At 42.2% G+C, this 12,452-nt stretch overlaps 1 protein-coding gene across 1 annotated transcript in view; it reads left to right on the plus strand.

The window, feature by feature from the left end:
• The window catches only part of clptm1 (CLPTM1 regulator of GABA type A receptor forward trafficking), a 56,616-nt gene that overhangs the window by 21,497 nt on the left and 22,667 nt on the right, over positions 1-12,452 (plus strand). The window contains exons 4-7 of the mRNA XM_048522403.1: positions 5,645-5,803; positions 8,497-8,614; positions 9,110-9,195; positions 9,304-9,424. Coding sequence (XP_048378360.1) covers positions 5,645-5,803; positions 8,497-8,614; positions 9,110-9,195; positions 9,304-9,424 — 484 coding nt within the window. The remainder of the gene's footprint in view (positions 1-5,644; positions 5,804-8,496; positions 8,615-9,109; positions 9,196-9,303; positions 9,425-12,452) is intronic.

Genomic DNA, 12,452 nt, shown 5'->3' on the forward strand with positions numbered 1-12,452 from the left:
ACTTAAAGAGATGGCTGGAGAAATAGCAAATGTGCTCATGATAATTTTCCAAAATTTGCTGGACTCTGGGGCTGTTGCAGCAGATTGGAAAACAGAAAATGTGATGCCACTGTTTAAAAAGGGAGGTAGACAAAAGATGGGGAATTATAGGCCAGTTAGCTTAACTTCTGTGTGGGGAAAATGCTTGAATCTCATCAAGAAAGCAATAACAAGACTTACAGACAGAAATTGTCCCATTGGGCAGATGCAGCATGGGCTCATGAGGGGCAGCTAATGTTTAACTATTCTACTGGAATTCTATGAGGACATTGCGAGCAGGTAGACAACAGGGACCCAGTAGATATAGTGTATCTAGATTTCCAAATTGGCATTCAACAAGGTGCTGCACAGGACAAAGGAGTACAGTGTTATGGGTAATGTATTAGCATGGGAAGAGGATTGGTTAACTCAAGACACAAAGAGTAGGGATAAATGAGTGCTTTTCTGGTTGGTGATCAGTGACTAGTGGTGTGCCTCAGGGATCAGTATTGGGACCGCCATTGTTTACAATTTACATCATTGATTTGGAATTGGGGAACGTGTAGAGTGTCAAAGTTTGTGGATGACCCTAAAATGAGGGATAGAGAAAAGTATGCAGAGGACTCTGAAAGTTTGCAGAGGGGGTACAGATCTCCACGGTTTTGGAGTAGATTTGTAGCTTGGTTTGTGGGTGTTGAGGTTGGTTGGCTTACCGAGCTGGTTTGTTGTTCCATAAACGTTTCATTACCCTGCTGGGTAACATCATCAGTGCCGCCTCTGATGAGGCGCTGTTGTTTTCCTGCCTGGTTTTTAAACTGTGGAGTCTGTTGAGCTGGATTGTCTCATCAGAGGCTGCACTGATGTTACCCAGCAGGGTAATGAAACGTCTGCGGAACAGCAAACCAGCTCGGCAAGCCAACCAACAACAACAGGGAGAGAGATCGCTTAAGTGAGTGAGCAAAGGCCTGGCAGATGGAGTGCAATGTTGATAAATGTGAAGTCACCCATTTTCGTGGGAGTAACAGTAAAAAGGACTGTTATTTGAATGTGCTGCTCTGCAGAAGGACCTGGGTGCAGAGCGTTGGTTTGCAGGTGCAACAGATAATTAAGAAGGCAAATGGAATTTTGTCCTCCATTGCCAGAGGGATGGAGTTTAAAAGCAGGGAGGTTATGTTACAGCTGTATCGGGTGCTGGTGAGGCCATGCCTGGAGTACTCTACAGTTTAGGTTTCCTTGATACAGGATGTACTAGTACTGGAGGGAATGCAGAGGAGGTTCACTAGGTTGATTCCGGAGTTGAGGGGTTTGGTTTATGAGGAGAGATTGCGTAGACTGAGATTATACTCGTCGGAATTTAGAAGAATGAGGGAGGATCTTATAGAAACATATACAATTATGAAGAGAATAGATAAGATAGAAGTCAGGAGGTTGTTTCCACTGGTGGGTGAAGCTAAGACTAGGGGACAGAGTCTCAATAAGGGGGAGCAGGTTTAGGACCGAGCTGAGGACGAACTTCTTCACCCAAAGGGTTGTGAATCTGTGGAATTCCCTGCCCAGTGAAGCAGTTGAGGCTTCCTCACTGTATGTTTTTAATGCTAAGATAGATAATTTTTTGAACAGCAAAGGAATTAATGGTTATGGTGAGAGGGTGGGTGAGTGGAGCTGCGTCCACCAAAAGGTCAGCTATGGCCTTATTGAATGGTGAAGCGGGCTCAAAGGGCTGAATGGCCTCCTGCTCCTGGTTCTTATTTTCTTATGGTCATTGCTAGCTCCTGCCAACAGCAATGCCCAGGTAATTTTGTTTTTAGCAAAGTTGATTAATTGAGGGCAAATATTTGCTTCTGTGCTTAAATCTTTTGAACTGGTCTTAAACCTACAACTTTCTGACTCGGGTGAGAGTGTTTCTAGCTGTGCTTTGCTTCGTACTCTCTTGTTGGACCCCGTGGTACCCCCGTATATTTAGGCCAAAAGCCCACACCCTAAATTTGCCTGAAGCCGATTCAAGAATGTTCACTGGACTCAAAGCGTTGATTCTCCTTTTTCTCCACAGATGCTGCTGGATCTGCTGAGTTTCTCCCACAGCTTCAGCAGGGCCAGTGCTTAGAACCTGTTGAGTCTAATCTGCATATTGTTATCATTTATGTAGAGGCAGATGAATTTCTTTTCAGAAAGTTAACTTTCCAATTAATACCTGATTATTCTTAGCCCTGAGGGTTTATTTTACTGTTTTCTCCTTTCAGACTGGTAGTTCCCAACCCCAGAATCATCCTTCACAATGAAATGTTTAATGGAAATCTCACGCCCTTAAAATTTATTGTTTTTTTGTGTGAAACTTTTCACCCACATTGTGGCTCGGAGAACCATAGAGACTTTTAGCCAGTAGCAGCTTGCTATCCTCTGGAACCTAGCAGCTTAACCTGTCTGATATTCAGTGGAATTTTAGAAAAGTTTGTAATCCAATATGACTTCCACTGTATCTTTCCCATCTTGGAGCCTATTGCCATGATATTGTGGATCACATGGTTCTAGTATCCAGCTAAAGATGCAAATCAGCTATCCTTAAGACCTCTTGCGCTCATCTTAGAAATTAATGGATAATTAAAGTGTAGCTTTTTACAACCTTGAACACAATTTTTTCTGTGCCTTTGTAAAATCTCAATCTATCCACTGGCTGCTGCCATTCTCTCCCAAGTGTAAACGCCTTGTACCTTTTTCCTGGTTGAAACAGTCTGCAACCCTTTACTGTCTAACAACCAAGCCACCTGGGCTATCTGTCAGTTAGTGACCGTCTTCATTTGACCTTAAACACAGTCCCAAAGCACAACAATCTTCTATTTGCTATAATCATACCAATGTGATAAATGTCCCAGACTGTAGAGATTAATGTGCTCCAGTTATCAAGCATTTATTCTTTCATTTAACAAAATGTCTAATCCTTTCCTGAGAACAAATGTGTTGTTCACCTAGCATAAGACACGATGGGAATAGTGCATTTATTTGCATCCCATTCTATTGTTGTGAAAAGTGTGCAGCAAAGAATCAGTCAGCTTATGAAACAGAATTTACTGAAGAAATTCAGCAGTCATAACATCTGTGGAGAGAAAACAATTAGTGATTTTGAAACCAGTGACTGGCCTTCAGTCGGCTTGAGACAGGTTTAGGATAGAACATAGAAAAGTACAGCACAGTACAGGCCCTTCGGCCCACGATGTTGTGCCGTGGAATATTCCTAATCCAAAAATAAAATAACCGAACGTACATTCCCCTCAATTCACTGCTGTCCATGTGCATGTCCAGCAGTCGCTTAAATGTCACTAATGGCTCCCCTTCCACGACTACCACTGGCAAACTATTCCATGCGCTCACAACTCTCTGGGTGAAGAACCTCCCTCTGACGTCTCTTCTATACCTTCCTCCCAACACCTTAAAACTATGACCCCTCGTGGCAGTCAATCCTGCCCTGGGGAAAAGTCTCTGGCTATCGATTCTATCCAAGCCTCTCATGACCTGATCGAGGTGTACAAGGTAACCTCTCTTCCTCCTCCTCTCCAGAGAGAAAAGTCTGAGCTCAGTCAACCTCTCCTCATAAGACAAGCCCTCCAGTCCAGGCAGCATCCTGGTAAACCTCCTTTGCACCCTCTCCAAAGCCTCCACATCTTTCCTATAATAGGGTGACCAGAACTGGACACAGTATTCCAAGTGTGGTCTCACCAGGGTTTTGTAGAGCTGCAGCATAACCTCGCGGCTCCTAAACTCGATCCCCCTGTTAATGAAAGCCAAACCACCATACGCTTTCGTAACAACCTTATCCACCTGGGTGGCAACTTTGAGGGAGCTATGCACTTGAACACCAAGACCCCGCTGTTCCTCCACACTGCTGAGAGTACTGCCTTTAATCCTACATTTAAGTTCGACCTTCCAAAATGCATCCCTTCACGTTTATCCGGGTTGAACTCCATCTGCCATTTCTCAGCCCAGCTCTGCATTCTGTCAATGTCTCGCTGAAGCCTGCGATAGCCCTCGATACTATCAACAGGATGTGGGCTATTGGCTTATATGAGGCTACCACTGATACATGATTACTGCACAGGCATGTCAGTCTAGCTGATATTCTGGAGGGGTAAAATTCGAAGTGCTACCAATTCAGTCAAACCAAGGCTATTAGAGATTTTTTTCTGTTGCAGTGGTTAGGCCGAATGCATGGTTTGGGAGTAAGAATGGACTGCAACAGTTCAAGATGATGGCTCACCATTACCACCTTGAGCGCACTTGAGGATGGGTATCAAATGCTGGACTAACCACCGATGCCCACGCCCTGTGAACAAAAAGGGGCGCATTGGGCTTTGAAACTAAAGATTGAACAAAAGGGAACGAAACTTTGAGAGAATTGAAATGTAAAATGTTGTTCATCTAGAGGTCTTGATTAGACAACAGTTGGACTTTTCAGTATCAATTTTTATTGTACAGCGAAGGGAGAGCTCTTGTGGCCCAGTGGTTTGTAAACACCGGTGAAGCCTTGATCGAAGCATCCATCAATCTTCTGTTCTCCAGGGAAAGAGACATAACTCTATTTGGTATAATTTTGGTAAATTATTTTTGCTGCTATTTTAATTCCTCTCTGTCACCTTTAGGTATTTTTAATCAACTTGTTCAGGAATGGCATAACACACCTTTGGAGCAGGTCGGCTTTGAACTTGGGCTTCTTGGCTCAAAGACAGGGATGCTACCACGAGGCCAGAAGAGCCCTCCTTTCTCTGTTCAATAAAAGTCGATACTGAAAGATTCAACTGTTGTGTAATCAAGGTCCTTTAGGTGAACAACCTTCTACATTTCAATTCTATGCCTTTTCCTCACTAGGCTGAATGGCCTGTCTCTGTGTTACAGATATTGGAAAAGTTATAAAACTTGTATTTCCATTAAGTTGGCAGTGATCCTTCAGCAATTCCCATGCCATTCGTTTGCCATTCTATGTGCCTTTTTTAGGCTGATGAAGTGGACGTTTTCTCAATTTCATTTGAATTTTACATGAGTTTGAACAGTTCAATAGTGATGTGCAGATTAGATCAGAGTCATTTTTTTTTGAGATTAACTCATAGGATGTAGGTGTCACTGGACAGCCATCAGAATTTATGACCAATCCCTAATTACTCATGAGTGGGAGGAGATGAGCTGCCAGTTGTAGCACAGAGGAAACTATTTTACGTGTAACGTCATGTCGAAGGAGCAGTACACCAAATGTCATTCTCCCACTTTCTCCCTGTAACCATGCGCAATCTTCTTTTTCAGAAAATAATACAATGCCCCCTTGAATGCCCAGACTAGACCTTCCTTTACCACACTGAGACAGTGCATTCCAGATCTTAACGACTCACCATGTGAAAGCATTTTCCATATTTTATCATTATTTCTTTTATCAGTTGCTTTAAATCTGTGCCCTCTGGTTTTCGATCTTACTGCCTACAGTAGTTTCTTCTTGTGTATTTTATCCACAGCTCATGTGATTTTGAACTCATTTGTCAAATGTCCTCTCAACTATCTGTTCTCCAAGATCAAATCCGCACATTTCGCTGTATGTGCATTAACTGCTTTTCATTCACATTAAACATGTCCTTCGTGATCCTTGTAGGACCTGCGTGTTTATGTATCTGAGAAAGAGCACTTCACAGAATTTAATGACAGTGCTCCACTCTTTTGGGAGCACTTTGACCTGGTGTATGGAGACTGGACGAGTGGAGAATCTGGGACGGGATGTTATGAGCACTACGGAGAAATTCAAACAACTGAGGTATGAAAACTTGGCTTTTAACTAGTTCTTCAATCTGTTTTACGGTAGGAATTTAAACTCCTGGGAATTGTTAAATTTAATTTGCTCATTGGACTTTGGACACGTGCTGGGATGCTTGCTTGTCACATTGCAGCTGCTGTCAGGTGGTGTCTGTCTGGGGATCCATGCTACCTGTTCTTTCTGGCCAACACAGCTTCTGGGCTTTGCCTTGGTCACTGCTGTGTTTCTTGACAAGGTGTGAGCGCTTGGCCTTCCAGCACACCACCACCATCACCGCCCCCCTCCCGCCAATCCTCCTGATAGTTGCAGTGTCAGTCATCATTAAGCCCTTCATCCTTTCCTCTTCCTTTTGTTGTCTTGATGCTCGGGCTTCTGTTATGGATCAGCCATTGGGTTAACTCCTGGGCTTTTGGGATGAAAGGGGTGAAGGCCACATGGAGCTCTGTGCCTCTCCTCCTTTATGCCTGTGGCTCTGGATCGCAATCTGCTTAGGTAGCCCTGCAGTTTCATTGAAGATCATAGAAACCCTACAGTGTGGGAACAGGCCCTTCGGCCCAACAAGTCTACCCCGACCCTCAGAGCATCCCGCCCAGATCCATTCCCCTATAACCCACCTAATCTGCATATCCATAAGATCATAAGACATAGGAGTGGAAGTAAGGCCATTCGGCCTGTCGAGTCCACTCCGCCATTTAAATCATGGCTGATGGGCATTTCAACACCACTTCCCTGCACTCTCCCCGTAGCCCTTGATTCCTTCTATAAGACCATAAGACATAGGGGTGGAAGTAAGGCCATTCGGCCCATCAAGTCCACTCCGCCATTTATCCCTGGACACTATGGTCAATTTAGTACAGCCAATCTGCACGAGCCTGCACATCTCTGGACTGCAGGAGGAAACTGGAGCACCTGAGGGAAACTCACGCAGACACCGACCTCGGGCACTTGGTGCACAGGGAGAGGTTGCAAGTGGGAAGGCTGAGAATGGCCTCAAATGTGTGAGAGGGAGCTATTACTTCCAAATGAAGCCAGTCATTCAGACAAAATTCTTCGGTGTAGTACTTGCAATGCTATTGAGATTTCTGGTCTTAGAAATGATGTTAAAGTGAAAAGACATTAAAAGGGAAAATGTTAAGCGTGGACTCCCTGTATTGTCGCTAGGCCAGCTGCCTCAGAAAATCATACATTTATATAATTCAACTCTCAACACATCTTATGAGTTTAAATTAAATAAATCATTAATGTTTTTTATTCATTCATGGGATAATGGCATCACTGGCAAGGCCAGTGTTTATTGCCAAAGGGCAATTAAGAATCAAACATGCTGCTGTAGGCCTGGAGTCAAACCAGGTAAGCATGGCAGATTTTCTTTCCTGAGTGAGCCAGATAGTTTTTTTATTCTAACTTTTCATTGAATTTGAATTTCACCGTCTGCTGTGGTAGGTTTCAAACCTGCGTCCCTCCACACATTATCCTGGGGTTCTTGATTGCTAGTCCAGTAACACTTGCTATTGAACCACTGCTTCTCTGCTTTCGTTTAATTAATATTAGCCTGGTGAATGTGTCATGCATTCACGTGGTACTCTTCTGTCTCTCTTTAAGACAAGATTTGAATTAAATTAAAATATTGGAACTAGCCTTTCTTTCCCGCTTTGTTCTTTGTTTTGTCTTGTACCTCTGTGTTAAGTTTTTTTTTTCATCTGTTTAACATCTCCTTCCTGCCACTAAGTAGGTGGATTAGTTTCTTCCTTCTCGCCTGCCTCGTTTACAGTTTCTCAGTTGGAGGTTAGATAGGATTGCAGGAGGTTGGAGGGAAATGCAGTCTTGAATCTGGAATTATCAATGTCTGCTGTTGATAGCATCGTATCCTAAAGAACAGGAATGTATCATTCAGCCCCTAGAGCCTGTTCCACTGTCTAATTTAGACCATAGCTGATGTGCATCTAATATCCCTTTACTCACATTGCTCCATATCCATTGTCAACTTCCCTAGCAATTGAGTCATCTCAGTTCTAGATTCAAAACGTCCTGACCTCCTCAGCCATTCTGGGGAGAGAGAGTTCCAAATTTCTGTTACCCAGTGTGCTCACAAAATTAAAAGAAAAATCTTGATCTTGTTCCCAAACAACAGGGTCTAATTTTAACCTAATATTTATTCTCTTGGTTTTCTCCCCATCAGTGAAAACTGTTTCTCCATGTCTGCATTTTCATTTGACATGTCTCAATTGGGCAATCCCTCTGCCTCCTAGACCCGATGAATACAAGCCAGGTTTTTTGACCCATCCTCCCAAATTAACTCTCCAAAGACTTTGAAAAGCGGTTAACAATTCCTCATTGTATTGAGGTGATGTAGAATTTTGTGAATCACAGTTTACAGTCATCTGTCATAATGCTGCCTTTCTTTAGGTTCCATGTTTGCAGTTTGAGTGCTGATTGCTATGGTAAGATGTGTTTAAAATAGTGATATTTTTATTGTATTCTCCAGATATATTGAATAATAGGGAATAAAGTGCATTATTGAATCTATTTCAAGAAGCAAATGTGCCTTATTTTTGAAAATTAGCAATAAATTGAATGTATTGTGATATAGGTTGTATCCTATGGTTGGTTTAAAATAGGCTTTGCCATCAGCCAGGACTTATCAGAGCTGCCAAATGTAAATCTGAAAATAACACTCACTATTTTTATTACAGAATATAAAATCCAATGGTTCCATGTACATTCACATATATTTCACCAAGAGCGGGTATCATCCTGATCCAATGAGGAAAGCCCAGTACAGACGTCTGGCTACAGTGTCGACGACAAGAAGTAAGCCAATATACACCTTCAATTTGGGGAAGACAGTGTCACAATGGTGGAATCACTGGACTAATAATCCATATACCCATGACTTTTTTCTCGTGTGTGTGTATGCGTGTGTGTGCATGTGTGTATGTAATGAAGAGTTTATAAATGGATTAGAGTTTCAACTAGTACTGTTGTATGCTAATGGCTCATAATTGTTTACCAACAGCTACAGACTGTTTGCAACGAATAATAATTCTTAAGTGTAGTAACCTGCTTCAAGCTTTCCTGTCAACCTGGGTCTAAAAGACAGGACAGCTGGAGAGTCGTGTACTCTTTAAAATCTTTACATTTTGTGATGATTCTTGGGAATACCGGAGCTTGATTTACAGCGTGGTGCACCAGTGAGGTTTGACAACAGGACTGGGAAGCTGAGAAAATTTTGCAAATCATCCTGGTGCTGTGCATTTCAGGAGTAACAAATGACCCTTAGTTAACTGTCTGTCTGTTTCACACTAGTGTTAAACAAATACAAGAGGAGGAAGTTTCAAAAGACAAAAAATCTTCTGACTGGGCAGACAGATGCTGACCCTGAAATAATTAAGGTATTTTTAGATGGTCTGTTAATGTATTTGAAGCTCTATTGTGAACATAACATGCATTTAAAGTTGTTTAATGACGTTATCTGTGCATTCTTTTTATTTCATTTGCAGCGAGCTGAGGACTATGGACCTGTTGAGATTATTTCCCACTGGCATCCAAACCTCACAGTCCATATCGTAGATGATCACACAGCATGGTCAATGGGAGCAGTACCACCTCCTCTAGACCAGTGTAAGTGGATACTCATTGACTCATGAGAAGGTCAAGGGGCAGTTTTCTTTCTTTATCAAATTGTTACAGCAGTTATCAGCTGTGGGGTGATATCCAGCTGGTTTTGCCAGTGAACCCTGAAGGTCAGCGATATGCCATGGTGGCACAGAAACCTGGCATTGTATGTCTTGGAGACTTGCCTCTTAAAATAAACCAAACTTATATCGGGATGTGGAAGCCGTTCAATTTGTGAACTATTGCTGTGTCTTTTTAAATGATGATTTCCCTCCTAGCAGTTAGCATTGTACAGAAGGATGAGATTTAATTGCTTATTGAGAAACTGTGTAGCCAGTCTGGAAGAAAATACTTCACTGCTGCTAGGCAAAATTATATATATTTCACCTGTGTTAACAATACAAATTACATTCAATAACAAAAGATGCAACTTGCATCTATCTACAAAGCCTCTTTTTTAATAGAGAAAGAGGTTCCCTCACACTGCCGGGAGCTGCAAGTGGCTGAACTGAAGAAGCAGGCATTCAGGCTGATAACCATAAGCCTGGACACGGATGTGGCTTCAAGGAAGATTTTAATATAGAATGCAAAGAGGTAGAGGAATTTAGAGAGGGAGTTACAGTTCTTTGGACTTCATCTGCTTAAGATTCAGAAGTGGAGAGTTTGCTTGGAGTAAAGGTGTGACAAGTGTCAGAGTTTAAGATGGGCAAGACTTTGAAGGGGCTTGAGTAGGAGGCATTAGAGTTTTATATTAGTATCGTGAGGACTGGGAATGGATGGTTAAATCTCTGGAGTCAGTCTTAATGTGACTGAGGTGTGTATTGATGTAGTAGTTGAGGGCAGGCAATATTACAGATGTGGAAGTGGGCAAGCTTTGTGATAGCAGCTGGGGGACGTGGATGTTATTTCGAATATGATTTGAGGTTGAGTGAGAAATCATAATTGCACACAGTTTGGTTCAGTCTGTGACAAGATCTGGATGAAGTCGGCGAAGCTGCAGATTTCAAGTGTGTTGGTGGGAATGATGTGATTCAGTAAGTAAGAAGTGAATCAAGTGCGGGCAGTTCCATGCTGCTGGACTGTTCAGGGAATGGTACATTAGACCATGACACAGGCTGTAGGACAGACAAGGAAGGGTAATACATGTTGATCATAGCCCGCATGGATGCTGTGTGATTTCATTTTGGTTTTTGTTTTCAGCATTTTAACAGACTTGATTGGAGAGATTCAAACAGGAGAACATGGGTGTAGGACACTTAAAAATTAATTATAGAGGCATGGTGCGTTCTGACGATTACATTCTGGTTGAAGTTTTAGACTTAGAATTAATTGTAATGTTATGATTTTACAGCTCAGTGGAGACATACATTACCTTTTGAATCGTGCACATTAGGAAGCTTCCAACTTTCAGACAAGCCAATCGGCGGAACATTATCCCATAAATAACAATGTGATATTGCTGTTTACAGATTGGCCATTGTGCTTACAACAATGACTGAACTTTAAATTACTTAATTGGTTACAGAAAGTTTTAGGATGTCTTAAGCTAGTGAAAGGAGTTTATATGAATAATTGTAAGTTGATTCAGTTCTGTTTTATCCCAAGTCTGGGCTGAGTAATGGAGATCTATAGCACCGAGAAGGGTCCTTCTCACACTGGTGCTGGTCAAAAGCCACCATTTAACTATTCTGATCCCATTTTCCAGCTCTTGATCCATAACCTTTACACCTTGGCATCATGAGTGCACATCTAAATACAGGTTTCTGCCTTGACTATCCTTATAGGCAGTGAGTTCTAGATGCTTACAACTCTGGGTGAAAGAGTTTTTCTTACATGCCCTCTAAACTCCTTCTCCTTCCCTCAGATTTGTGCCCCAAGACATTGATCCCACCATCAAAGGGAAAACCTTCTTCCTGTCTGTTCCGTCTATGCCCCTCATAGTTCTTTACATCACCACCATTTCCCCTCTCCTCTGCTCTAATGAGAACAGCCCCAGTCTGTCCAATCTCTCTCCTTAACTGAGTCACTCCAGCCAGGGCATTATCCTAGTAAATGCCCTCTGCATCCTCTCCAGTGCTATCCCATCCTTCCTTTAATGTGGATTCCAGAACTGAACACCATACTGTAGCTGTGGCATAGCCAATGTTTTATATGTCTCAGCACAAACTCACTTCTCTTAAGCTCTCTGCCTTGGCTAATAAAGGCATGTCAGTGGTTCATAGACTTAACAACTTAAAAGGAATTGTGGTGCTTACTAGCCCCTCACCTCATTTCGTCTTGAACTTCTAATGTTTATTTATCTAATTCTGCTTTAGAGCAGTTTTGGATTATACTTCCAATACTATTATGGCATTCAAAGGATTTGCGATCAAAAAAATCATCCTCCCAGTTTCTCCCTCATCTTCTTTCACTGATCTTTAAATTGTTTCCCTCCAGTTCCCAACTCACTGATTAATACAAATGATTTTTCCCTGTTGGTTGTATTGAAATTTTCCTTACTATGGACCATCCCAATCAAATGTCCTGTTGACCACATCTACTCCGGTGAAGAGTCAGTTTCTCTCATCTCTCCTTTATCACCATCTTCTTTAAGGTCATTTTAATGTGTCTGTTCCACATCAGCTCAATGGCCTTGACACTCTTCCGAAAATAAAATGCACGAAATCTGAGCAGGTTGCTAACTGTGATCTGTCTTTCTGTTTTAGTTTCTCATGCAGCTCATTTTTGAAAGGTAGAAATAAAGAAGCATAGAAAATAGGCTCAGGATCAGGCCATTCAGCCCTTCAAGCCTGCACCACCATTTAATATTATCATGGCTGATCATGTAATCTCAGTATCCCATTCCTGCTTTCTCTCCGTACCCCTTGAGTAAGCTGCAAGGGCCATGTCCGGCTCCCTCTTGAATATATGTAACGAACTGGTCCCAACAGCTTTCTGTGAGAGAGAATTCTACAGTTCCACAACTCGGAGTGGAGAAATTCTTCCTCATCTCAGTCCTGAATAGATTACCCCTTATTCTTAGACTGTGACCCCT

The sequence above is a fragment of the Stegostoma tigrinum genome, chromosome 39 (genome assembly GCF_030684315.1).
Source record: "Stegostoma tigrinum isolate sSteTig4 chromosome 39, sSteTig4.hap1, whole genome shotgun sequence".
NCBI lineage: Eukaryota > Metazoa > Chordata > Chondrichthyes > Orectolobiformes > Stegostomatidae > Stegostoma > Stegostoma tigrinum.